This window comes from Panicum hallii, unplaced genomic scaffold (assembly GCF_002211085.1).
Source record: "Panicum hallii strain FIL2 unplaced genomic scaffold, PHallii_v3.1 scaffold_438, whole genome shotgun sequence".
NCBI lineage: Eukaryota > Viridiplantae > Streptophyta > Magnoliopsida > Poales > Poaceae > Panicum > Panicum hallii.
In genome coordinates, this window is record NW_020356424.1 from 1 (window position 1) to 23,090 (window position 23,090).

Consider the following 23,090-nt stretch of genomic DNA (forward strand, 5'->3'; position numbering starts at 1 on the left):
CCGCCGCCGGCCTAGGGCACGAAGGTATACCCCGTGCCCCTTCCCTGCATCTCTCAATCTCTCTCTCTCTGTTTCTAGATTAAGCAAATTGCGCAGAGGTTTCTCCTAATCTAATCGCGCAGTAGCAGATCCTATAGCTTTCAAGGGGAACTCTACAAGGAAGGCCATAGGTGATATAGAGACCAGCTTGTGCTTTACCAATAAAGCTAAAGACACCCCACACACACTAGAACCCCAACCGCTACCAAACATTACCGTAGGATGCATGGCTTAAGCGGTATCGACCTGATGAGCAGTTCATGGTGGGCGAAGCAAGAACTTGAAGCGCCGGGTTCGATGTGTAGTAATCTAGTTTTTACGGGTCATTTCATTTAGATCAACAGTGATATAAAGGGATTTTTCTGGAGTTATCGGGGTCGCCGGACCCCGGCTACTAGCTGTAGCTTCGCCCCTGGTTCATGGAGAGTGCTGAAGCACCACCTGAGCACCACCACAGACTACTCTCGTTAGCCACCTCCTCTGTAAAACCAAACAGAAATACATGGTCTAGCTCCCTCGAACATGCATGCATTTCGATGCTTCAGGCAACAAGAATGATGAAATAGATTAGTCTTCATATTTATTTTCTCGAAGCCGCAAAGACACACAGGGTTAAAGGCTTCATATTTTGCCGATGCAGGGCTGCAAGTATCACAGGAATATTCTCCGCCGGACCATTCGTAGCAGATTTACTCAGCAGGGTTTCATGGATAAGTATTTGTGTTGGTAAGGGAAACAATGGCAATATGTTATGTCATCTCTTGACTTTCATTCCACATCGCAATAACTCTTAAACTCCTGCCACGGAACTCTTAGTCGCAAGCAAGATGATGATGGACTGATGACTAGCTACTATATATCAGCCATGAAATCTAACTAACAGCCGGCGAGCAATTCATTGGCCTTCTCCTTGATCAGCTCCCATGCTCCGCGGACGTGCCGCATCTCCGTCATGGAGCCACCCACGGCTAGGCGGATCACAAACTTGCCATCCACAACGAAATGCGTCATGAACGCCCGCCCGCTTGCGTTCACCGCCACGAGGAGCTCGCGGTTCAGGGACTCCACCGCTTTATCCTCCATGAAGCGCGGGCGGAGGCGGAAGCACACGAGGGAGAAGCTCCTCGGCACCACGACCTCGAAGCGCTCGTCAGCCGCCACGACGCGCTCAAACCACTCCGCCATCCGGATGTGCCTCCGTATGTGCGCGCGCATGCCCGCCGTTCCATAGCGCCGCAGCACCACCCACAGCTTGATGGCGCGGAAGCGGCGTGACAGGGCAATCTGCCAGTCCTTGTAGTCGATCGTGTCTGTCGTCATCTTTGACGCACCGCCGACGTTCCTGAGGTACTCTGGGTCGGTGGACAGTGCGTCGGTCATGGTGGTGGGGTTTGCCACCCAAAGGCAGCAACAGTCCATGTTGGTGAGCAACCACTTGTGTGGGTTCATGCTCACCGAGTCCGCCAGCTCAGCGCCGTCGAGGTTACCTTGGAACTCTGGGCAAATGGCCGCACTGCCGGCGTATGCAGCGTCGATGTGCAGCCAGGTTCCTGTACGATAGTATTACATATGTAATCTTGTCAGATGGTTATATGCATATAATCAAGTGGATGATTAGCATCGGAGAGAGAGAGAGGGGGGGGGCTGGGAAGGAGGTTGAAGCTAATACCATAACGCCGAGCAACATGACCGAGCTCTCGCACTCGGTCAATGGCCCCGAGACCGGTAGTGCCGATTGTGGCGCACAGGTAAAGAGGAACCAGTCCGCGGGCGACGTCTTCCTCCACTGCTCTTTGGACGGTGTCGGCAGTCAGGCCGTATCCTGACTCCGCCGACGTCCGTAGGATGCGGAAGTTTGCTGGAGGGATGCCGACGATGCTCGCGCCCTTCTGAAAGGTCGCGTGGGTCTGGTCCGAGGCGTACACGACCAGCTTGAGGATGCCTTCATGGCCGAGCTTGCTCAACGCACGGTCGCGTGCGGCCGCAAGCGTGCACACCACGGCCTCGCACGTGCTCCCGTGCAGGACACCGCCTCCTCCTCCCTTGAAGTGGAAGCGCTCCGGTAGGCCGAGGAGGCTAGCCATCCAATCAACCACGACCTGCTCCAGCTCGGTGGCCACCGGTGATGCCGTCCAGACGAAAGGTACGACATTGAGACCAGCGGACAACATCTCCCCGGCGAACCCTGCACTGCTCGCGTTCGCCGGGAAGTAGGCGAAGAAGCTGGGGCTCTGCCAGTGTGTGAGCCCCGGGAGGATGTCCCGCTGCACGTCGTCGAGTATGCGGTCCATGGACTCACCCAACTCTGGGGCTGCATCCGGAAGAAGCTTACGGATGGAGCCCGGCTCGGGGTTAGCCATGACCGGGTACTTGTCGACGTTGCGGTAGTAGTCGGCGAGGAAGCCGACCACTGCGCCCGACTCCCCGGCGAATGTCTCGGGGTCCAGTGGCATCATCGCTTCAAGTGGAAGGCTACCCATGGGCGGCCAGGAAAGAAGCTTGAATTCAGGCGTGGCAAGGAAAGTAGGGTTCACTACAGCACCGTAGCAGGAGCGATGTGATTTGGTTTGGAAGCCCACATCTGGCTCATATATATAGGTTCTGCATTCTGCCATGTGCATCACGAACCTAGTCACAGGAAAGACACTCACTTGGGCATGCTCTCTCGCTCTCGGAGATACGATGCTTTCTCGCTAGCTATTTTGACGACATGCTCCAGCTTCCTGGTGAGTCACCTTTTGTGCAGCACGTTTGTTATTAGTTATTAATAATTGATACTCTACAGATCTATCAAAAAATAAACAAACTAGGCACACATTTGTACTAGTTGCATGTGGGCGCATGTAGTCATCATGTGCAGGTGTCGGGAGACGGTGCTCACGCGGTTGTGTCGGGAGCTCTGGATGGTTATTAGTAAGCCTAGAAAAGTATCAAGTCATCTAAATAGCAGAAAAATAGGAAGATTGTACTCCAGTCTATCTATCACCTTATAGCTTCTCCATCCAAAACAACCATACAAAAATACTTTGATTAGTCAAAACTGGACCACAAACTTGTGCAATTTATTTTGCGTTTTGGGCTTTCAGTCACTTCAAGTTGTGTTTAGTAGTGGAGTTTGTGGATATGAACCCATTTCCCGGAAATTTCATGTCAAACGTGCAGACTCTAGAAAGTTGCTTGTACCCAGCACCAAAATGAATAAAATAAAGAAAATCTTCTGTAGCGAAGCCAGGTGCATCACGCGACGTCCACGCCCATGCATATCTGAAACTCCTGCGCAGCTTCACTACAACTCTACCAGCTAGTGCCATGAATCGGTTTGCAGATTCTGTATCTGTTCTCAGCCTTGTGCATCACGGGTTTTTTGCGTGCGGTAATTAGCAATAGAAAATAGAATGCCACTGTGTCCGTCACCATCCCGCAGCTCTCACGCAGATCACAGACATTTTACAGCCACACTCCCATACGTGTCAAGACTAATTTTGAGGTAGGTGAGAACAAAGCCTGCAGGAAGCCCTATATAAGCTCAGCTCGTGCCCACACCCCCTTCAACGCACATCATCACTCAGCTGCCAGCGCTCACAACTCCTCCATCAGCTAGTTGCTGTGCTCCAATCCGATCCAAGAGGCAGATGGGCTCCACGGACATTGCCGACGAGGAGACATGCCTGCACGCGCTGCAGCTAGTGTCGTCGGCCGTCCTGCCGATGACGCTCAGGACTGCCATCGAGCTGGGCCTGCTCGAGACCCTCGTGGGCGCCGGCGGCAAGGCCCTCACTCCCAAGGAGGTGGCCGCGAAGCTGCCGTCCAAGGCCAACCCGGCCGCGGCGTCCATGGTCGATCGCTTGCTGCGGCTGCTTGCCTCCTACAACGTCGTGTCGTGCGTGGTGGAGGAGGGCGAGGACGGCAGCCTGTCCCGCCGGTACAGCGCCGCGCCGGTGTGCAAGTGGCTCACCCCCAACAAGGATGGCGTCTCCATGGCGCCGTTCCACCTCCTCGCCAACGACAAGCTCTTCATGCACGCCTGGAGCTACATGACGGACGCGGTCCTTGAGGGTGGCAGCCCGTTCAATAGGGCGTTCGGGACACCTTCCTGGTTCGACTACGCCGGCACGGACGCGCGCTTCAACAGCGTCTTCAATGAGGCCATGAAGCAGCACTCCGTCATCCTCACCGAAAAGCTCCTCGAGCTCTACACGGGCTTCGACGGCGTCCGCACCCTCGTCGATGTCGGCGGCGGCCTTGGCTCCACCATCCACGCCATCACCTCCAGGTACCCGACCATTCATGGGATCAACTTCGACCTCCCCCACGTCATCTCCGAGGCGCCAGCCTACCCCGGCGTGCATGTGCAGCACGTGGGTGGTGACATGTTCGAGGAGGTACCCTCCGGCGATGCCATTCTCATGAAGTGGATCCTCAACTGCTGGGGCGACCACCACTGCGCCAGGCTGCTCAAGAACTGCTACGACGCGCTGCCGCTGCATGGGAAGCTCATCAGTGTCGAGTGCATCCTGCCGGTGAACCCGGACGCCACGAACAGCGCGCAGGGGTTGATCGGCGTCGACGTGTGCCTGCTCGCGTACAGCCCTGACGGCAAGGAGAGGTATGAGAGGGAGTTCGTGGAGCTCGCCAAGGGCGCCGGGTTTACCAGCGTCAAGTCCACCTACATCTACGCCAACTTCTGGGCCATCGAGTACACCAAGTAGCTGCCGCCGGGCAGGCTTCGGCCTCCATCTACATAATAAATTAAAATATTCTACCTAAAGTTTCCATCCTGTGTTTCTCTGCCGGCACTAGACCAAGGTGTCTCTTGTAACTGCCACCTCCATGTTATTTACAAGAATAAAATAGAGAAACACCAGCCGTTTGGCTCTCTCATGAGTTTACATTGCAAAGTTCATGTCTCCTTGACACCGATAGAGAATCGGGCTTCACTCCAGACCAATCACAGCCGGTTAAAATGGCGATCAATGTTTGATTGGTCATGAATTGGGAGTGATCGAGGCTATTCATCACCACCGGTTTGTAGGACAAAGTGGAAATAATCCATCCAGGCTATTTCTCTCCGGGTACGTGGCTCAATCCCGGACTGATTGTGCACCAGGAAACACTCAGATGCTGGTGTCTCAAATCCGTTTTGCTATGCATAGCACAACCACTGGTGATGTGTGATACGAACCGGTGGTGTTTGCTTAGTCATAAGTCCAGCGTTAAGCGAAAGTATGGTATTATGGTGATCAACCCTTCTTGGCGATGGTGGCTTAACTTGAGGAGAGGTGGTGCCATATGTTTTTCTCAAATCCAAATGCTCCACGGTTAGTAACATCGTCCTCACTCCAGTGGTAGTAATGTATAGGTGCTTCTTTTTCTTTAGACATGAGGAAATGGGTTTTCAGATGGATAGGGAAGTTGGATCTTTTATCCAAATTGGAGATCTAATTGATTCACTGGATTTTGAAAGGATTGTTCTGGATGTGTGGAGATTTTAGGTTAACATGCATCTCCAATTTGAGGTGGCAATGCAATCTAACTCAACTTTTTATTACGCATGGTTGCCTGAGATTTGGATATATTCTTTATGGCCATGTTGAGAAAGAATCAGCAACATAGAGCTCTAACTTTTATTGTAGATTTCAGTTACTTCATTATAGATGTTTGGGTATGCCTTGTACCAATATGTAGCTCAACTTTAAGGAACTTACCGTTCGCCATTTAGTACGGTGCCTAGTAAAATTTCTTTAGGTTACAAATCATGATGGACGTTCATGGAAAACTATTTGTAAGGTACTGCGCCTTGCGCGTGCCTCCAGCCAGATACATATACTTGTAGCTTTTGGAGAATAAGCATTTTGATGGTTACTGACTTGGTGTTTACGGAATTATTACTTGCCATTCAAACTATTGGATAAAGTTTAATGTGATAAGTTAATTTTATCTGAAGAATATCTTGTGTTAAGCGAAGCTAATTGGGAGTTTAACTTTTTCTCAAACGACATGGTAGAGCTGCGTGTCATTTAATTAATACGAAGAGGTATTGCTCGGGGTAGTGCTCTCTACAAAGAAGCCCGAGAATGCCATTGACCTGGCGTGTGTGACACCCTCCACTCTCCACTATCAGCCAGCTCCTGCTCAAGTGATTGAGAAAAATAATTAGTTTTTATTTGGAATTTAAAACAGGAAGAAGCAATGATAAAATCTAAAGTTACTTACGCTTTTCCATCGGGTGCAATAATCGGGCGCCTCGTCAGAGGTATCGGTCGGCGAGGTAGAGTAGCTGGACCTCGCAAGTACACACGCGACACGCCGGAAGCAGACGTGCCGGAACCTGAGGCGGTACCGGAACCAGACGCGGTACCGCCGCCCTGTGGATCTCCCCCAAGATCCTCGTCCTCCTGCTGTGCCGCCACCGCCTCCTCCTCCTCCTCCTCCTCCTCCCCCTGCTCCTCCTGCTGCTGCGTCTCCACCCGCGCCTCCTCCTCCTCCTCCTCCTCCGGCTCCTGTCTAGTCCTCCTCCTCCTCCTCCCCCTCCTCCTCCTGACAGGTGCCTCCCGATCAGGAGCAGACGCCGCCTGAGCTGAAGCAGACGCCGCCCGAGCTGAAGGAGCAGACCGCCCAGAAAACCTGGACCTAGCCTGCTGGTAAAGCCTAGACACGCTCCTCATCCCGCCAACCATCTTTGCTCAATCACCTACAATTAAGAAGAGTAAAAACAATAAGTACAGATAAACAAAATGTACCTAAAAGAAATGCAAAGTAAATAAAACATAATAATAGTATTACATTGATTAGAAATAATCTTCATGATCGGGATTAGCTGGATCATAACTCTCATCATCACTATCAACCAAGTTGTACTCAAGACTATCTGACTCAATGTCGTGATCGACGTTGCCTAAATGAAACCTTTCTAGCATATGTAAGTCATTCGCGTTTTGCACCTCATCCGCCTCCTCATCATCAACCACAATTTCAACTTCCATTCGGACATCCTCAGTTAAGTCTATCTCAAATCGGCCTTCTAACCCCTCTTCTTGAAAGAACTCCAAGTCATTTGTGTTTGGGTCTAAGATGTAGTCTTCATCATTTGGGACAGGTAATTTGCCGTGCGGTGATACCTTATACACAACATACCAACCCTTAAGATGTTCTTTGGTTTGACATGCATATGGGAGATAATAAACTTGTTTTGCCTGTTGGGCAACAATATAAACATCGTCCCCCGGTAAGGTAGAATCCTGTCGAATCTCGACTATACCAAGATTTACATGTGTGCTTCTAGTGACTTGTGGATCAAACCAATGACATTTAAATATCACAGGATTAAGAGGTTTGGAACCACCAAAACTGAGCTCGTATATTTCTTCAATTGTTCCATAATACTCGACTCCATCTAGACCAGGTGTGAAAACTCCTGAATTGGTGGTCTTCCGATTGGGTCGACTTTCCTCGTACCTTCTTGTCCAAAAACGATATCCATTCACGTCATAACCAGAGTATGATTTCACCCTATATTTAAAGCCATCGGAAACCTGTCTCAACTCAGCACTCATAGACGTATCCCTTTGAGCCTACAAGTTTGAGCACACGGTAGATCGAATGTAAGAAGAACTTCAAATGAAAGGAAATGAAATGAACCGAGACACGATAGATCGGACGATACCTTATGTTTGATCCAAGAAATGAAATTGGGCCCTCCATTTCCCGCACCATGACTAAGAAGGAAATCAAGTTGCTGCGGGGCAGGACTACCTCCTTGTCGCCAGAATTCGCAAATAAATTGCTCTATGTACGGCGCCATCTCCTCAAGGTTGGTCAACACATACATCATTATCTGACGCCACTCTTGATGACTCAATGTCTTGGTGACTGAACCACTTGCGGTTCCAAGTTGACCTCGAAAAATGCTGAGGGTTGACTCATTTTCGTTAGCATTGTATCGAGGCGGTGGATTATGCACGCTAGGGAGGTTGTCGCCATAGTATGTTGTTGTGAAGTTGGACACCTCCTCCAGAATGTATGCCTCTGCCATGGAAGCCTCGATTTTGCATTTATTTCCACATTTCTTTCGAAGAACCTTTAGACATCTCTCGATTGGATAGCACCAACGACCAAGCACGGGCCCCCCCATCCGAGCCTCATATGGAAGGTGCAAAATCAAATGCTCCATCTTGTTGAAGAAGCTGGGTGGAAAGATCTTCTCCAACTTACAGACCAAGACCGGTGCAGATCTTTCTAAGTCAGCAACCAAGGTTCGAGATAACTCCTTTGCACAAAGCTGGCGGAAGAAATAGCTCAACTCTGCAAGCACTAGCCAGACACGCTCAGGGACATAGCCTCGAACCATCACCGGAAGAAGCCGCTCAATCCATATGTGGTAGTCGTGACTCTTCATCCCTAAGACTCGCATAGTAGAGAGGTTGACACCCCTACTCAGATTAGCTGCATACCCATCAGGGAACATCAACGTCTTGATCCATTGTAGTACTTCCTTCCTTTGATCTTTGCTCAAGACGTAATCGGCCTTAGGCTTTGTCCATGTCTTTCCGCGACCAGGAGGCTGCATCTCTAGGTTTCGTCTATCGCACAACGTTGCTATATCCAGTCTAGCTTTAACGTTGTCCTTTGTCTTACCGGGAATGTCCATGAGTGTTCCCCAAACTGACTCAGCGACATTCTTTTCAGTATGCATTACATCAATGTTGTGTGGAAGGAGAAGGTCATCATAATAGGGCAGTCGAGTCAAACCCGACTTATGAGTCCAGAAATGTTGCTCACTGTATCCCTCAAAGCCACCTTGTGGTTTGACCACGAGACCATCTATGTGCTGACGAACCACGGCACTGGTCTTGATCGGAGGTGCAAGGTCTGTCACCGCGACACCTTTGGTAAAGTTCTTGATGTCTCGTCTGAATGGATGGTCAAGAGGCAGGAATTGTCGGTGTTTGTCGAACGACGAGTACTTGCCACCCTTCGGCAACCAATTGAACTTAAGGTCTTCCTTGCATACTGGGCATGGGCACTTCCCTTGGACACACCAGCCGCTAAATACCCCATACGCTAGGAAGTCATGCATGGAGTATTGGTACCAAACATGCATCTTGAAGTTTGTCTTTGTAGCCCGATCATATGTCCACACACCTTCCTCCCAAGCACGGACCAAATCATCAATGAGAGGCTCCATGAACACACCCATTTTATCCCCCGGGTGTCCAGGAATAATCAAGGACAACAATACATTCTGTCGCTGAAAACATACGCCGGGAGGAAGATTGAGTGGGATAACGAACACGGGCCAACATGTGTATGTGGCAGCCATGTCACCATAAGGATTGAACCCATCCGTTGCCAACGCAATACGCACATTACGAGCATCTCTAGCTTTCTCATGATGAATGGTATCAAAGTGCCTCCATGCTTCACCATCGGATGCATGTACCATCTTCTCAGGATTGTAACGTTTGCCATTTTTGTGCCATGTCATCTGTTTCGCAGATTCTTCACTCATGTACAACCGCTGGATCCTCGGTATGAATGGAAGGTAACGTAGAATTGCCACGGGGATTTGAAGCTGTGTCTTGTGGCCATCACCGGAATCAACCTCCAGGAACCTAGAGGATTTACACTTAGGACAGTACTTTTCTTCCGCGTGTTCCTTCCTAAACAGGACGCACCCCTTCGGACATGCATGTATCTTGTCGTACGGCATCTTCAGTGCACGAAGGAGTTTCTGCGACTCGTACAAGCTCTTCGGCAGAATGTGACCCTCGGGGAGCATGCTGGCAAAAACCGTCAACATAGCATCGAACCCTTCTCGGCTCCAACTATATTGCGACTTCAACGCCATTACACGTCCAATGGCATCCAGCTGAGAAACCGTTGTATGTGCATGAAGGGGTTTTTGTGCCGCGTCAAGCATTTTGTAGAACGCCTTTGCACTTGCCTCTGGCTCCTCCTCTGTACGGCCTTCAGCGAACTGTGCACCGTGAAAGTCATCTAACATGTCCGCTACCCCGGCATCAGCATCATAATCCTCGACGCGTTGTCTCACCACCTCTTCTCTAATACGACCGGCTTCACCGTGATAGATCCACCGACTGTAGTCTGTCGTAAATCCATTCTTCCAGAGATGTTCCCCCATGACCACCTTCGTTTGTCTCTTCCTGTTTTCGCATTTGCTGCATGGACAGAACATTCTATCCGCTCCTTTAGCAAATTGGCCAAACACCGTTTCCAAAAAATCATCGGTCTTGTCGATCCATTCATCGGTGACCTGACCCCGACCTAACCACCCAGCGTTCATCCACTCACGGTCCTCCATCCTCTAATACATAAAGTAAAACACCTAGTGAGAAAAACTCTATAGAAGCATCAATTGCATTGCTATATTACTAGGCATTTTTAGAGTACGCACATAATCTGGAGCATGAAAGAAAGCTAGAGTCTATTGAGCAATAATTGAACAAAAGCAGAAAACAGAGTACAATAATTGAGCAATAATTCATCAACCAGCTGCTAAAAACAGGAGTACTATTTAGATGATGAATGTATGTATAGTCGGAAACTCATGAGGCTGCTCGCTGCATCAACCAGCTCTCGATCGCTCGAGGATTGACCAACTAATCCTGCCGAAACATGCGCTTGTTACCGATCGACATAATACTCCCACAATTTCAAACCTGTGTGTGGTTGCGTTTCTCCCAAACATTTCTGGCCACCAGCCACCACCAGCCACACAGTTAATTATTAGCTCGTACTGAACTAGCTCGTACTGAACTTACTACAATTAAGCACTTCTAAGTTTATCCCTCACAAATAAAGTGTATGGTATTCAGGGAGAAATTTCTGCTCCATCCTGTTTCGATCAACAGTAACCCAATGAACCCACCAACTGGCGTCATTCCTTGCACCGTGGTGTGCCATGAAGACTAATGCCCTATGGAGTAAGTACCCATACAATACTTTAGTGAAAAAAGAGGAGAATTATCATTGCTAATTATTACCATGATGAAGGTGAGAAGAAAAGGGCAAGAAATTCCAGTGCATGAATGAGAGTCAGAGCGATTCAACACTGCAAAGATCCATCCCTACCATCCAAAGGTGTTGTTAGCTAGATCTACCATCGTCAGGATCTGATGGATGAACCTCCGCTCTGCAGCAGCTGGTCCAGTGGTGCTTACACGACATACACACCAGCAGCAGCCCGTGTTGGCGCTCAAGCAGCACCATTGCATCCGCAAACGCTCGCCCAAGAAAAAATACGAGAAAGGAGGGATGGCCGAAGGGAGTGCCTTGGGTGCTAACACTGGGAGGCTGGTGTGGGAGGCGGGGCGGTGGTGCTCACCTAGCTTCGGGGTGGCCGGCCGTCGAGGAGGCGCGGATCCGCCGCGACCGTACGTCGGGGCGCCTGGCCATAGATCTGCACGAGGGCAGGGCGGAGGAGCGGCCGGGCGTCAAGGACGTCGAGCGACGAGGAGGCCGGGTCGCCGCACGTCGTGGAGGCCGGCCGTCGAGCAGGCGCGGTGCGTCGGCTGCCGTGCGTCCACCCGTCGATCTGCACGACGGCAGGGCGGAGGAGCGGCCGGGCGTCGGGCTTGCCGGGCAGCGGGGACGCCGACCGACGAGGAGGCCGAGTCGCCGTTCGTCGTGGAGGCCGGCCGTCGAGGTGGCTAGGAGCGGCGGCGGCCGTGCGTCTGGATGGGCGGGCGTCGGTCTTAGGCGGGCGTCGGTGTGAAAAAACGCAATCCGAGCCGGGAATCGGGATAGGGGATAAAATTAGACTTTGCCGAGAGCGAAATCGGGGCTCTCGGCAAAGTAGACACTTCGCCGAGTGCCGCGACGCTCGGCAAACATCAACTTCGCCGAGTGCCCTGTTACCGCTCTCGGCAAAATGCACTTCGCCGAGTGCCCCCCATTTGCTCTCGGCAAACAGCCTCTTCGCCGAGAGCTTTAGTACAACACTCGGCGAAATATTTTCTTTTTTATTTTTATAAAAAATAAACAATGTCTAAAACTCTTGAAATTTGTTGAGAGGTCATTATATCGCATGGGAAAACTGTCATAAAAAATTCATAACATATCCTAAAAGCTTGATAAGTATTGTGCTTAAAACCTTATTAGGCATACACATGAGATAAGAAAACTAATCTCATATTCTCCGGTTTGTGAGCATCGTATGTCAAAACTTTGTCGAATTCTTGTCAAATTTTTATCGCAACCTATCCATATAACTTCATGACACCACACCAAGTTTCATGATTTTAGACCAAATGTGCATTTTTTTAAAATTAAAAAATAACTTGAACCTAAGTTTGCAATCCTCTTTCGTGTAAAAGACGTTCAAAATTTATTAAATTTTACTATATAAGGTGTCAATGTACACCATAAAACATGAATAACGACTTTTCACAAAATTTACATCATGATATCAATGATGTGTAGTTCAAATGGAATTATCCAAAGATATTCAAGGAAATGCAATTAAATTTTATAATATACCAAATTGTTACAATAATTATTGAAACTTTCAAGGATTGTTTAACATCATGTAGGAAGAACATAGAAAAAGTTTGGAGTCGGTACGGGGAAAAAATTAAAATATTTTGCCGAGTGCCGAAGAAAAGCACTCGGCAAAATGGGTCTTTGCCGAGAGCAGGAGTTGGGAACTCGGCAAAGCTTGGGTCTTTGCCGAGGGCTTTACGGGCTCCACTCGGTGAAGAAAACGGCGTACAGATTCTGTCGCATGTAACAGTTGTTTGCCGAGTGTGTTTCTTTGTCGAGGGGTTGCCTCTCGGGGAAAAGCGTCTTCGCCGAGTGCCTTTCTTCGCCGAGTGTTCGGCTCTAGGCAAAATACGATTTGTCGACGGTTATTCTTTGCCGAGGGGTGCTCTCGGCGAAGAATATCTTCGCCGAGAGCCCGATTTTGAACCCTCGGCAAAGCGCTTGACACTCGGCGACGCCCTGTCCTCCGGTAGTGCATGCCTGCACGCGCTGCAGCTAGTGTCGTCGGCCGTCCTGCCGATGACGCTCAGGACTGCCATCGAGCTGGGCCTGCTCGAGACCCTCGTGGGCGCCGGCGGCAAGGCCCTCACTCCCAAGGAGGTGGCCGCGAAGCTGCCGTCCAAGGCCAACCCGGCCGCGGCGTCCATGGTCGATCGCTTGCTGCGGCTGCTTGCCTCCTACAACGTCGTGTCGTGCGTGGTGGAGGAGGGCGAGGACGGCAGCCTGTCCCGCCGGTACAGCGCCGCGCCGGTGTGCAAGTGGCTCACCCCCAACAAGGATGGCGTCTCCATGGCGCCGTTCCACCTCCTCGCCAACGACAAGCTCTTCATGCACGCCTGGAGCTACATGACGGACGCGGTCCTTGAGGGTGGCAGCCCGTTCAATAGGGCGTTCGGGACACCTTCCTGGTTCGACTACGCCGGCACGGACGCGCGCTTCAACAGCGTCTTCAATGAGGCCATGAAGCAGCACTCCGTCATCCTCACCGAAAAGCTCCTCGAGCTCTACACGGGCTTCGACGGCGTCCGCACCCTCGTCGATGTCGGCGGCGGCCTTGGCTCCACCATCCACGCCATCACCTCCAGGTACCCGACCATTCATGGGATCAACTTCGACCTCCCCCACGTCATCTCCGAGGCGCCAGCCTACCCCGGCGTGCATGTGCAGCACGTGGGTGGTGACATGTTCGAGGAGGTACCCTCCGGCGATGCCATTCTCATGAAGTGGATCCTCAACTGCTGGGGCGACCACCACTGCGCCAGGCTGCTCAAGAACTGCTACGACGCGCTGCCGCTGCATGGGAAGCTCATCAGTGTCGAGTGCATCCTGCCGGTGAACCCGGACGCCACGAACAGCGCGCAGGGGTTGATCGGCGTCGACGTGTGCCTGCTCGCGTACAGCCCTGACGGCAAGGAGAGGTATGAGAGGGAGTTCGTGGAGCTCGCCAAGGGCGCCGGGTTTACCAGCGTCAAGTCCACCTACATCTACGCCAACTTCTGGGCCATCGAGTACACCAAGTAGCTGCCGCCGGGCAGGCTTCGGCCTCCATCTACATAATAAATTAAAATATTCTACCTAAAGTTTCCATCCTGTGTTTCTCTGCCGGCACTAGACCAAGGTGTCTCTTGTAACTGCCACCTCCATGTTATTTACAAGAATAAAATAGAGAAACACCAGCCGTTTGGCTCTCTCATGAGTTTACATTGCAAAGTTCATGTCTCCTTGACACCGATAGAGAATCGGGCTTCACTCCAGACCAATCACAGCCGGTTAAAATGGCGATCAATGTTTGATTGGTCATGAATTGGGAGTGATCGAGGCTATTCATCACCACCGGTTTGTAGGACAAAGTGGAAATAATCCATCCAGGCTATTTCTCTCCGGGTACGTGGCTCAATCCCGGACTGATTGTGCACCAGGAAACACTCAGATGCTGGTGTCTCAAATCCGTTTTGCTATGCATAGCACAACCACTGGTGATGTGTGATACGAACCGGTGGTGTTTGCTTAGTCATAAGTCCAGCGTTAAGCGAAAGTATGGTATTATGGTGATCAACCCTTCTTGGCGATGGTGGCTTAACTTGAGGAGAGGTGGTGCCATATGTTTTTCTCAAATCCAAATGCTCCACGGTTAGTAACATCGTCCTCACTCCAGTGGTAGTAATGTATAGGTGCTTCTTTTTCTTTAGACATGAGGAAATGGGTTTTCAGATGGATAGGGAAGTTGGATCTTTTATCCAAATTGGAGATCTAATTGATTCACTGGATTTTGAAAGGATTGTTCTGGATGTGTGGAGATTTTAGGTTAACATGCATCTCCAATTTGAGGTGGCAATGCAATCTAACTCAACCTTTTATTACGCATGGTTGCCTGAGATTTGGATATATTCTTTATGGCCATGTTGAGAAAGAATCAGCAACATAGAGCTCTAACTTTTATTGTAGATTTCAGTTACTTCATTATAGATGTTTGGGTATGCCTTGTACCAATATGTAGCTCAACTTTAAGGAACTTACCGTTCGCCATTTAGTACGGTGCCTAGTAAAATTTCTTTAGGTTACAAATCATGATGGACGTTCATGGAAAACTATTTGTAAGGTACTGCGCCTTGCGCGTGCCTCCAGCCAGATACATATACTTGTAGCTTTTGGAGAATAAGCATTTTGATGGTTACTGACATAGCTTACGTTACCGGGTTGCTTGGCAGATTCCAGAGTAATCCAGGACCAGAACACTGGAAATTGGTAAAGAAAGTTCTGCGCTATTTGCAAGGAACAAAAGGCCTCATATTAACGTACAGGAAAACAGAATCTCTGCGTATCGTAGGATACTCAGATTCCGATTACGCAGGAGATGACAGAAAATCCACGTCAGGATATGTGTTCACCCTAGCCGGGGGAGCAATATCATGGAAAAGTTGCAAACAAACCGTCACTACATCGTCCACAATGTATGCCGAGTTTGTTGCGTGTTATGAGGCTACAGGGCAGGTGAACTGGCTAAAGCAGTTTGTACCTGGTCTGAGAATGGTTGATGAAATATCTAAACCATTACAGTTGTACTGCGATAACGAGCCCGCAGTAATGTATGCTCACAACAACAAGACAAGTGGTGCTGCCAAACACATAGATATAAAGTATTATGTTGTGAAAGATAAAGTCCGAGATCAGATCATTAATCTCGAGCACATAAGCACAGTGAAAATGCTTGCGGATCCGCTAACGAAAGGCTTACCACCCAACGTGTTCAAGGAACACGTAGCCGGCATGGGGCTAAGGGATAGCCTATGATCTTCGGACTACAAGGGCCCAAAAAGGTTAAAGAATCCGTTTCTGAATGGAAGCGTGAATTGTAGCTGCTAAATCCATCGACAGCTGATCGTGACGATGAGGCATGCTCTATACACAAATCTATGACGAAACGCGAAAAAGTAAAAGTAAAAGAATAGTAAGGGTGAGATCAAGGGGGAGACTGTTAGAATTGATCTCTCTGGGTCATCGGATCCCAACGGGCCCGATGACCCGCCTCACCCCGCGCCCTGATCGGGGGCGTTCCAGCGGTACCCTAGCTGGTGGGCCCCCGTCGCGCCGCGCTATAAAAAGGAGGTGGGGGCCAGCGGCTCGATATACGAAGTCCACCGGCCGCCGCCACCCCACCCACAGTCAACCCTAGCCGATCTAAGTCAAGCGCGGCAGCGGCGGGAAGCTCCTCCGGCGATCCTCGACGCCCTCTGCCTCGACCGTGAACCCCTACGGCCGAACTGCTCCGATCCCCGCGCTACACCGCCATGGCGGGCACTTCTGCATCCGCCGCCGGCCTAGGGCACGAAGGTATACCCCGTGCCCTTCCCTGCATCTCTCAATCTCTCTCTCTCTGTTTCTAGATTAAGCAAATTGCGCAGAGGTTTCTCCTAATCTAATCGCGCAGTAGCAGATCCTATAGCTTTCAAGGGGAACTCTACAAGGACAGGCCAATAGGTGGATATAGAGACCAGCTTGTGCTTTACCAAATAAAGCTAAAGACACCCCACACACACTAGAACCCCAACCGCTACCAAACATTACCGTAGGATGCATGGCTTAAGCGGTATCGACCTGATGAGCAGTTCATGGTAGGGGCGAAGCAAGAAACTTGAAGCGCCGGGTTCGATGTGTAGTAATCTAGTTTTTTACGGGTCATTTCATTTAGATCAACAGTGATATAAAGGGATTTTTCTGGAGTTATCGGGGTCGCCGGACCCCGGCTACTAGCTGTAGCTTCGCCCCTGGTTCATGGAGAGTGCTGAAGCACCACCTGAGCACCACCACAGACTACTCTCGTTAGCCACCTCCTCTGTAAAACCAAACAGAAATACATGGTCTAGCTCCCTCGAACATGCATGCATTTCGATGCTTCAGGCAACAAGAATGATGAAATAGATTAGTCTTCATATTTATTTTTCTCGAAGCCGCAAAGACACACAGGGTTAAAGGCTTCATATTTTTGCCGATGCAGGGCTGCAAGTATCACAGGAACTATTCTTCCGCCGGGACCATTCGTAGCAGATTTACTCAGCAGGGGTTTCATGGATAAGTATTTGTGTTGGTAAGGGAAAACAATGGCAATATGTTATGTCATCTCTTGACTTTCATTCCACATCGCAATAACTCTTAAACTCCTGCCACGGAACTCTTAGTCGCAAGCAAGATGATGATGGACTGATGACTAGCTACTATATATCAGCCATGAAATCTAACTAACAGCCGGCGAGCAATTCATTGGCCTTCTCCTTGATCAGCTCCCATGCTCCGCGGACGTGCCGCATCTCCGTCATGGAGCCACCCACGGCTAGGCGGATCACAAACTTGCCATCCACAACGAAATGCGTCATGAACGCCCGCCCGCTTGCGTTCACCGCCACGAGGAGCTCGCGGTTCAGGGACTCCACCGCTTTATCCTCCATGAAGCGCGGCGGAGGCGGAAGCACACGAGGGAGAAGCTCCTCGGCACCACGACCTCGAAGCGCTCGTCAGCCGCCACGACGCGCTCAAACCACTCCGCCATCCGGATGTGCCTCCGTATGTGCGCGCGCATGCCCGCCGTTCCATAGCGCCGCAGCACCACCCACAGCTTGATGGCGCGGAAGCGGCGTGACAGGGCAATCTGCCAGTCCTTGTAGTCGATCGTGTCTGTCGTCATCTTTGACGCACCGCCGACGTTCCTGAGGTACTCTGGGTCGGTGGACAGTGCGTCGGTCATGGTGGTGGGGTTTGCCACCCAAAGGCAGCAACAGTCCATGTTGGTGAGCAACCACTTGTGTGGGTTCATGCTCACCGAGTCCGCCAGCTCAGCGCCGTCGAGGTTACCTTGGAACTCTGGGCAAATGGCCGCACTGCCGGCGTATGCAGCGTCGATGTGCAGCCAGGTTCCTGTACGATAGTATTACATATGTAATCTTGTCAGATGGTTATATGCATATAATCAAGTGGATGATTAGCATCGGAGAGAGAGAGAGGGGGGGGGCTGGGAAGGAGGTTGAAGCTAATACCATAACGCCGAGCAACATGACCGAGCTCTCGCACTCGGTCAATGGCCCCGAGACCGGTAGTGCCGATTGTGGCGCACAGGTAAAGAGGAACCAGTCCGCGGGCGACGTCTTCCTCCACTGCTCTTTGGACGGTGTCGGCAGTCAGGCCGTATCCTGACTCCGCCGACGTCCGTAGGATGCGGAAGTTTGCTGGAGGGATGCCGACGATGCTCGCGCCCTTCTGAAAGGTCGCGTGGGTCTGGTCCGAGGCGTACACGACCAGCTTGAGGATGCCTTCATGGCCGAGCTTGCTCAACGCACGGTCGCGTGCGGCCGCAAGCGTGCACACCACGGCCTCGCACGTGCTCCCGTGCAGGACACCGCCTCCTCCTCCCTTGAAGTGGAAGCGCTCCGGTAGGCCGAGGAGGCTAGCCATCCAATCAACCACGACCTGCTCCAGCTCGGTGGCCACCGGTGATGCCGTCCAGACGAAAGGTACGACATTGAGACCAGCGGACAACATCTCCCCGGCGAACCCTGCACTGCTCGCGTTCGCCGGGAAGTAGGCGAAGAAGCTGGGGCTCTGCCAGTGTGTGAGCCCCGGGAGGATGTCCCGCTGCACGTCGTCGAGTATGCGGTCCATGGACTCACCCAACTCTGGGGCTGCATCCGGAAGAAGCTTACGGATGGAGCCCGGCTCGGGGTTAGCCATGACCGGGTACTTGTCGACGTTGCGGTAGTAGTCGGCGAGGAAGCCGACCACTGCGCCCGACTCCCCGGCGAATGTCTCGGGGTCCAGTGGCATCATCGCTTCAAGTGGAAGGCTACCCATGGGCGGCCAGGAAAGAAGCTTGAATTCAGGCGTGGCAAGGAAAGTAGGGTTCACTACAGCACCGTAGCAGGAGCGATGTGATTTGGTTTGGAAGCCCACATCTGGCTCATATATATAGGTTCTGCATTCTGCCATGTGCATCACGAACCTAGTCACAGGAAAGACACTCACTTGGGCATGCTCTCTCGCTCTCGGAGATACGATGCTTTCTCGCTAGCTATTTTGACGACATGCTCCAGCTTCCTGGTGAGTCACCTTTTGTGCAGCACGTTTGTTATTAGTTATTAATAATTGATACTCTACAGATCTATCAAAAAATAAACAAACTAGGCACACATTTGTACTAGTTGCATGTGGGCGCATGTAGTCATCATGTGCAGGTGTCGGGAGACGGTGCTCACGCGGTTGTGTCGGGAGCTCTGGATGGTTATTAGTAAGCCTAGAAAAGTATCAAGTCATCTAAATAGCAGAAAAATAGGAAGATTGTACTCCAGTCTATCTATCACCTTATAGCTTCTCCATCCAAAACAACCATACAAAAATACTTTGATTAGTCAAAACTGGACCACAAACTTGTGCAATTTATTTTGCGTTTTGGGCTTTCAGTCACTTCAAGTTGTGTTTAGTAGTGGAGTTTGTGGATATGAACCCATTTCCCGGAAATTTCATGTCAAACGTGCAGACTCTAGAAAGTTGCTTGTACCCAGCACCAAAATGAATAAAATAAAGAAAATCTTCTGTAGCGAAGCCAGGTGCATCACGCGACGTCCACGCCCATGCATATCTGAAACTCCTGCGCAGCTTCACTACAACTCTACCAGCTAGTGCCATGAATCGGTTTGCAGATTCTGTATCTGTTCTCAGCCTTGTGCATCACGGGTTTTTTGCGTGCGGTAATTAGCAATAGAAAATAGAATGCCACTGTGTCCGTCACCATCCCGCAGCTCTCACGCAGATCACAGACATTTTACAGCCACACTCCCATACGTGTCAAGACTAATTTTGAGGTAGGTGAGAACAAAGCCTGCAGGAAGCCCTATATAAGCTCAGCTCGTGCCCACACCCCCTTCAACGCACATCATCACTCAGCTGCCAGCGCTCACAACTCCTCCATCAGCTAGTTGCTGTGCTCCAATCCGATCCAAGAGGCAGATGGGCTCCACGGACATTGCCGACGAGGAGACATGCCTGCACGCGCTGCAGCTAGTGTCGTCGGCCGTCCTGCCGATGACGCTCAGGACTGCCATCGAGCTGGGCCTGCTCGAGACCCTCGTGGGCGCCGGCGGCAAGGCCCTCACTCCCAAGGAGGTGGCCGCGAAGCTGCCGTCCAAGGCCAACCCGGCCGCGGCGTCCATGGTCGATCGCTTGCTGCGGCTGCTTGCCTCCTACAACGTCGTGTCGTGCGTGGTGGAGGAGGGCGAGGACGGCAGCCTGTCCCGCCGGTACAGCGCCGCGCCGGTGTGCAAGTGGCTCACCCCCAACAAGGATGGCGTCTCCATGGCGCCGTTCCACCTCCTCGCCAACGACAAGCTCTTCATGCACGCCTGGAGCTACATGACGGACGCGGTCCTTGAGGGTGGCAGCCCGTTCAATAGGGCGTTCGGGACACCTTCCTGGTTCGACTACGCCGGCACGGACGCGCGCTTCAACAGCGTCTTCAATGAGGCCATGAAGCAGCACTCCGTCATCCTCACCGAAAAGCTCCTCGAGCTCTACACGGGCTTCGACGGCGTCCGCACCCTCGTCGATGTCGGCGGCGGCCTTGGCTCCACCATCCACGCCATCACCTCCAGGTACCCGACCATTCATGGGATCAACTTCGACCTCCCCCACGTCATCTCCGAGGCGCCAGCCTACCCCGGCGTGCATGTGCAGCACGTGGGTGGTGACATGTTCGAGGAGGTACCCTCCGGCGATGCCATTCTCATGAAGTGGATCCTCAACTGCTGGGGCGACCACCACTGCGCCAGGCTGCTCAAGAACTGCTACGACGCGCTGCCGCTGCATGGGAAGCTCATCAGTGTCGAGTGCATCCTGCCGGTGAACCCGGACGCCACGAACAGCGCGCAGGGGTTGATCGGCGTCGACGTGTGCCTGCTCGCGTACAGCCCTGACGGCAAGGAGAGGTATGAGAGGGAGTTCGTGGAGCTCGCCAAGGGCGCCGGGTTTACCAGCGTCAAGTCCACCTACATCTACGCCAACTTCTGGGCCATCGAGTACACCAAGTAGCTGCCGCCGGGCAGGCTTCGGCCTCCATCTACATAATAAATTAAAATATTCTACCTAAAGTTTCCATCCTGTGTTTCTCTGCCGGCACTAGACCAAGGTGTCTCTTGTAACTGCCACCTCCATGTTATTTACAAGAATAAAATAGAGAAACACCAGCCGTTTGGCTCTCTCATGAGTTTACATTGCAAAGTTCATGTCTCCTTGACACCGATAGAGAATCGGGCTTCACTCCAGACCAATCACAGCCGGTTAAAATGGCGATCAATGTTTGATTGGTCATGAATTGGGAGTGATCGAGGCTATTCATCACCACCGGTTTGTAGGACAAAGTGGAAATAATCCATCCAGGCTATTTCTCTCCGGGTACGTGGCTCAATCCCGGACTGATTGTGCACCAGGAAACACTCAGATGCTGGTGTCTCAAATCCGTTTTGCTATGCATAGCACAACCACTGGTGATGTGTGATACGAACCGGTGGTGTTTGCTTAGTCATAAGTCCAGCGTTAAGCGAAAGTATGGTATTATGGTGATCAACCCTTCTTGGCGATGGTGGCTTAACTTGAGGAGAGGTGGTGCCATATGTTTTTCTCAAATCCAAATGCTCCACGGTTAGTAACATCGTCCTCACTCCAGTGGTAGTAATGTATAGGTGCTTCTTTTTCTTTAGACATGAGGAAATGGGTTTTCAGATGGATAGGGAAGTTGGATCTTTTATCCAAATTGGAGATCTAATTGATTCACTGGATTTTGAAAGGATTGTTCTGGATGTGTGGAGATTTTAGGTTAACATGCATCTCCAATTTGAGGTGGCAATGCAATCTAACTCAACTTTTTATTACGCATGGTTGCCTGAGATTTGGATATATTCTTTATGGCCATGTTGAGAAAGAATCAGCAACATAGAGCTCTAACTTTTATTGTAGATTTCAGTTACTTCATTATAGATGTTTGGGTATGCCTTGTACCAATATGTAGCTCAACTTTAAGGAACTTACCGTTCGCCATTTAGTACGGTGCCTAGTAAAATTTCTTTAGGTTACAAATCATGATGGACGTTCATGGAAAACTATTTGTAAGGTACTGCGCCTTGCGCGTGCCTCCAGCCAGATACATATACTTGTAGCTTTTGGAGAATAAGCATTTTGATGGTTACTGACTTGGTGTTTACGGAATTATTACTTGCCATTCAAACTATTGGATAAAGTTTAATGTGATAAGTTAATTTTATCTGAAGAATATCTTGTGTTAAGCGAAGCTAATTGGGAGTTTAACTTTTTCTCAAACGACATGGTAGAGCTGCGTGTCATTTAATTAATACGAAGAGGTATTGCTCGGGGTAGTGCTCTCTACAAAGAAGCCCGAGAATGCCATTGACCTGGCGTGTGTGACACCCTCCACTCTCCACTATCAGCCAGCTCCTGCTCAAGTGATTGAGAAAAATAATTAGTTTTTATTTGGAATTTAAAACAGGAAGAAGCAATGATAAAATCTAAAGTTACTTACGCTTTTCCATCGGGTGCAATAATCGGGCGCCTCGTCAGAGGTATCGGTCGGCGAGGTAGAGTAGCTGGACCTCGCAAGTACACACGCGACACGCCGGAAGCAGACGTGCCGGAACCTGAGGCGGTACCGGAACCAGACGCGGTACCGCCGCCCTGTGGATCTCCCCCAAGATCCTCGTCCTCCTGCTGTGCCGCCACCGCCTCCTCCTCCTCCTCCTCCTCCTCCCCTGCTCCTCCTGCTGCTGCGTCTCCACCCGCGCCCTCCTCCTCCTCCTTCCTCCTCCGGCTCCTGTCTAGTCCTCCTCCTCCTCCTCCCCCTCCTCCTCCTGACAGGTGCCTCCCGATCAGGAGCAGACGCCGCCTGAGCTGAAGCAGACGCCGCCCGAGCTGAAGGAGCAGACCGCCCAGAAAACCTGGACCTAGCCTGCTGGTAAAGCCTAGACACGCTCCTCATCCCGCCAACCATCTTTGCTCAATCA

General features: G+C 51.0%; 3 protein-coding genes and 1 pseudogene across 3 annotated transcripts; 2 read left to right on the forward strand and 2 right to left on the reverse strand.

Moving 5' to 3' along the window:
• Window positions 1-785: 785 nt before the first annotated feature.
• Window positions 786-2,596, reverse strand: LOC112878703 (tyrosine decarboxylase 1-like). Its single transcript, XM_025942918.1, has 2 exons — window positions 1,709-2,596; window positions 786-1,589 (listed from the first exon to the last, which is right to left on the reverse strand). The coding sequence occupies exons 1-2, from the start codon at window positions 2,517-2,519 to the stop codon at window positions 916-918; spliced, it is 1,485 nt and encodes a 494-aa protein (XP_025798703.1). The 5' UTR covers window positions 2,520-2,596; the 3' UTR covers window positions 786-915.
• Window positions 2,597-3,567: 971 nt separating this feature from the next.
• Window positions 3,568-14,114, forward strand: LOC112878706 (flavone O-methyltransferase 1-like). Its single transcript, XM_025942919.1, has 2 exons — window positions 3,568-3,757; window positions 13,071-14,114. Exons 1-2 carry the CDS (start codon window positions 3,672-3,674, stop codon window positions 14,059-14,061), a joined length of 1,077 nt encoding a protein of 358 aa, XP_025798704.1. The 5' UTR covers window positions 3,568-3,671; the 3' UTR covers window positions 14,062-14,114.
• Window positions 14,115-17,016: 2,902 nt separating this feature from the next.
• On the reverse strand, window positions 17,017-18,956 carry LOC112878705 (annotated as a pseudogene).
• Window positions 18,957-19,927: 971 nt separating this feature from the next.
• On the forward strand, window positions 19,928-21,283 carry LOC112878702 (flavone O-methyltransferase 1-like). Its single transcript, XM_025942917.1, has one exon. It carries the CDS (start codon window positions 20,032-20,034, stop codon window positions 21,106-21,108), a length of 1,077 nt encoding a protein of 358 aa, XP_025798702.1. The 5' UTR covers window positions 19,928-20,031; the 3' UTR covers window positions 21,109-21,283.
• The last annotated feature ends 1,807 nt before the right edge of the window (window positions 21,284-23,090 follow it).

What these genes read in the sequence shown, in the direction of transcription:
- LOC112878702 (XM_025942917.1), top strand. Translation starts at nt 20,032, where the DNA reads ATGGGCTCCACGGACATTGCCGACGAGGAGACATGCCTGCACGCGCTG.
- LOC112878703 (XM_025942918.1), bottom strand. Translation starts at nt 2,519, where the DNA reads ATGGGTAGCCTTCCACTTGAAGCGATGATGCCACTGGACCCCGAGACA. An exon ending in TCATGTTGCTCGGCGTTATG is followed by an intron (nt 1,590 to 1,708) that starts GTATTAGCTTCA and finishes ACTATCGTACAG; the next exon opens with GAACCTGGCTGCACATCGAC.
- LOC112878706 (XM_025942919.1), top strand. Translation starts at nt 3,672, where the DNA reads ATGGGCTCCACGGACATTGCCGACGAGGAGACATGCCTGCACGCGCTG. An exon ending in GTCCTGCCGATGACGCTCAG is followed by an intron (nt 3,758 to 13,070) that starts GACTGCCATCGA and finishes GATGACGCTCAG; the next exon opens with GACTGCCATCGAGCTGGGCC.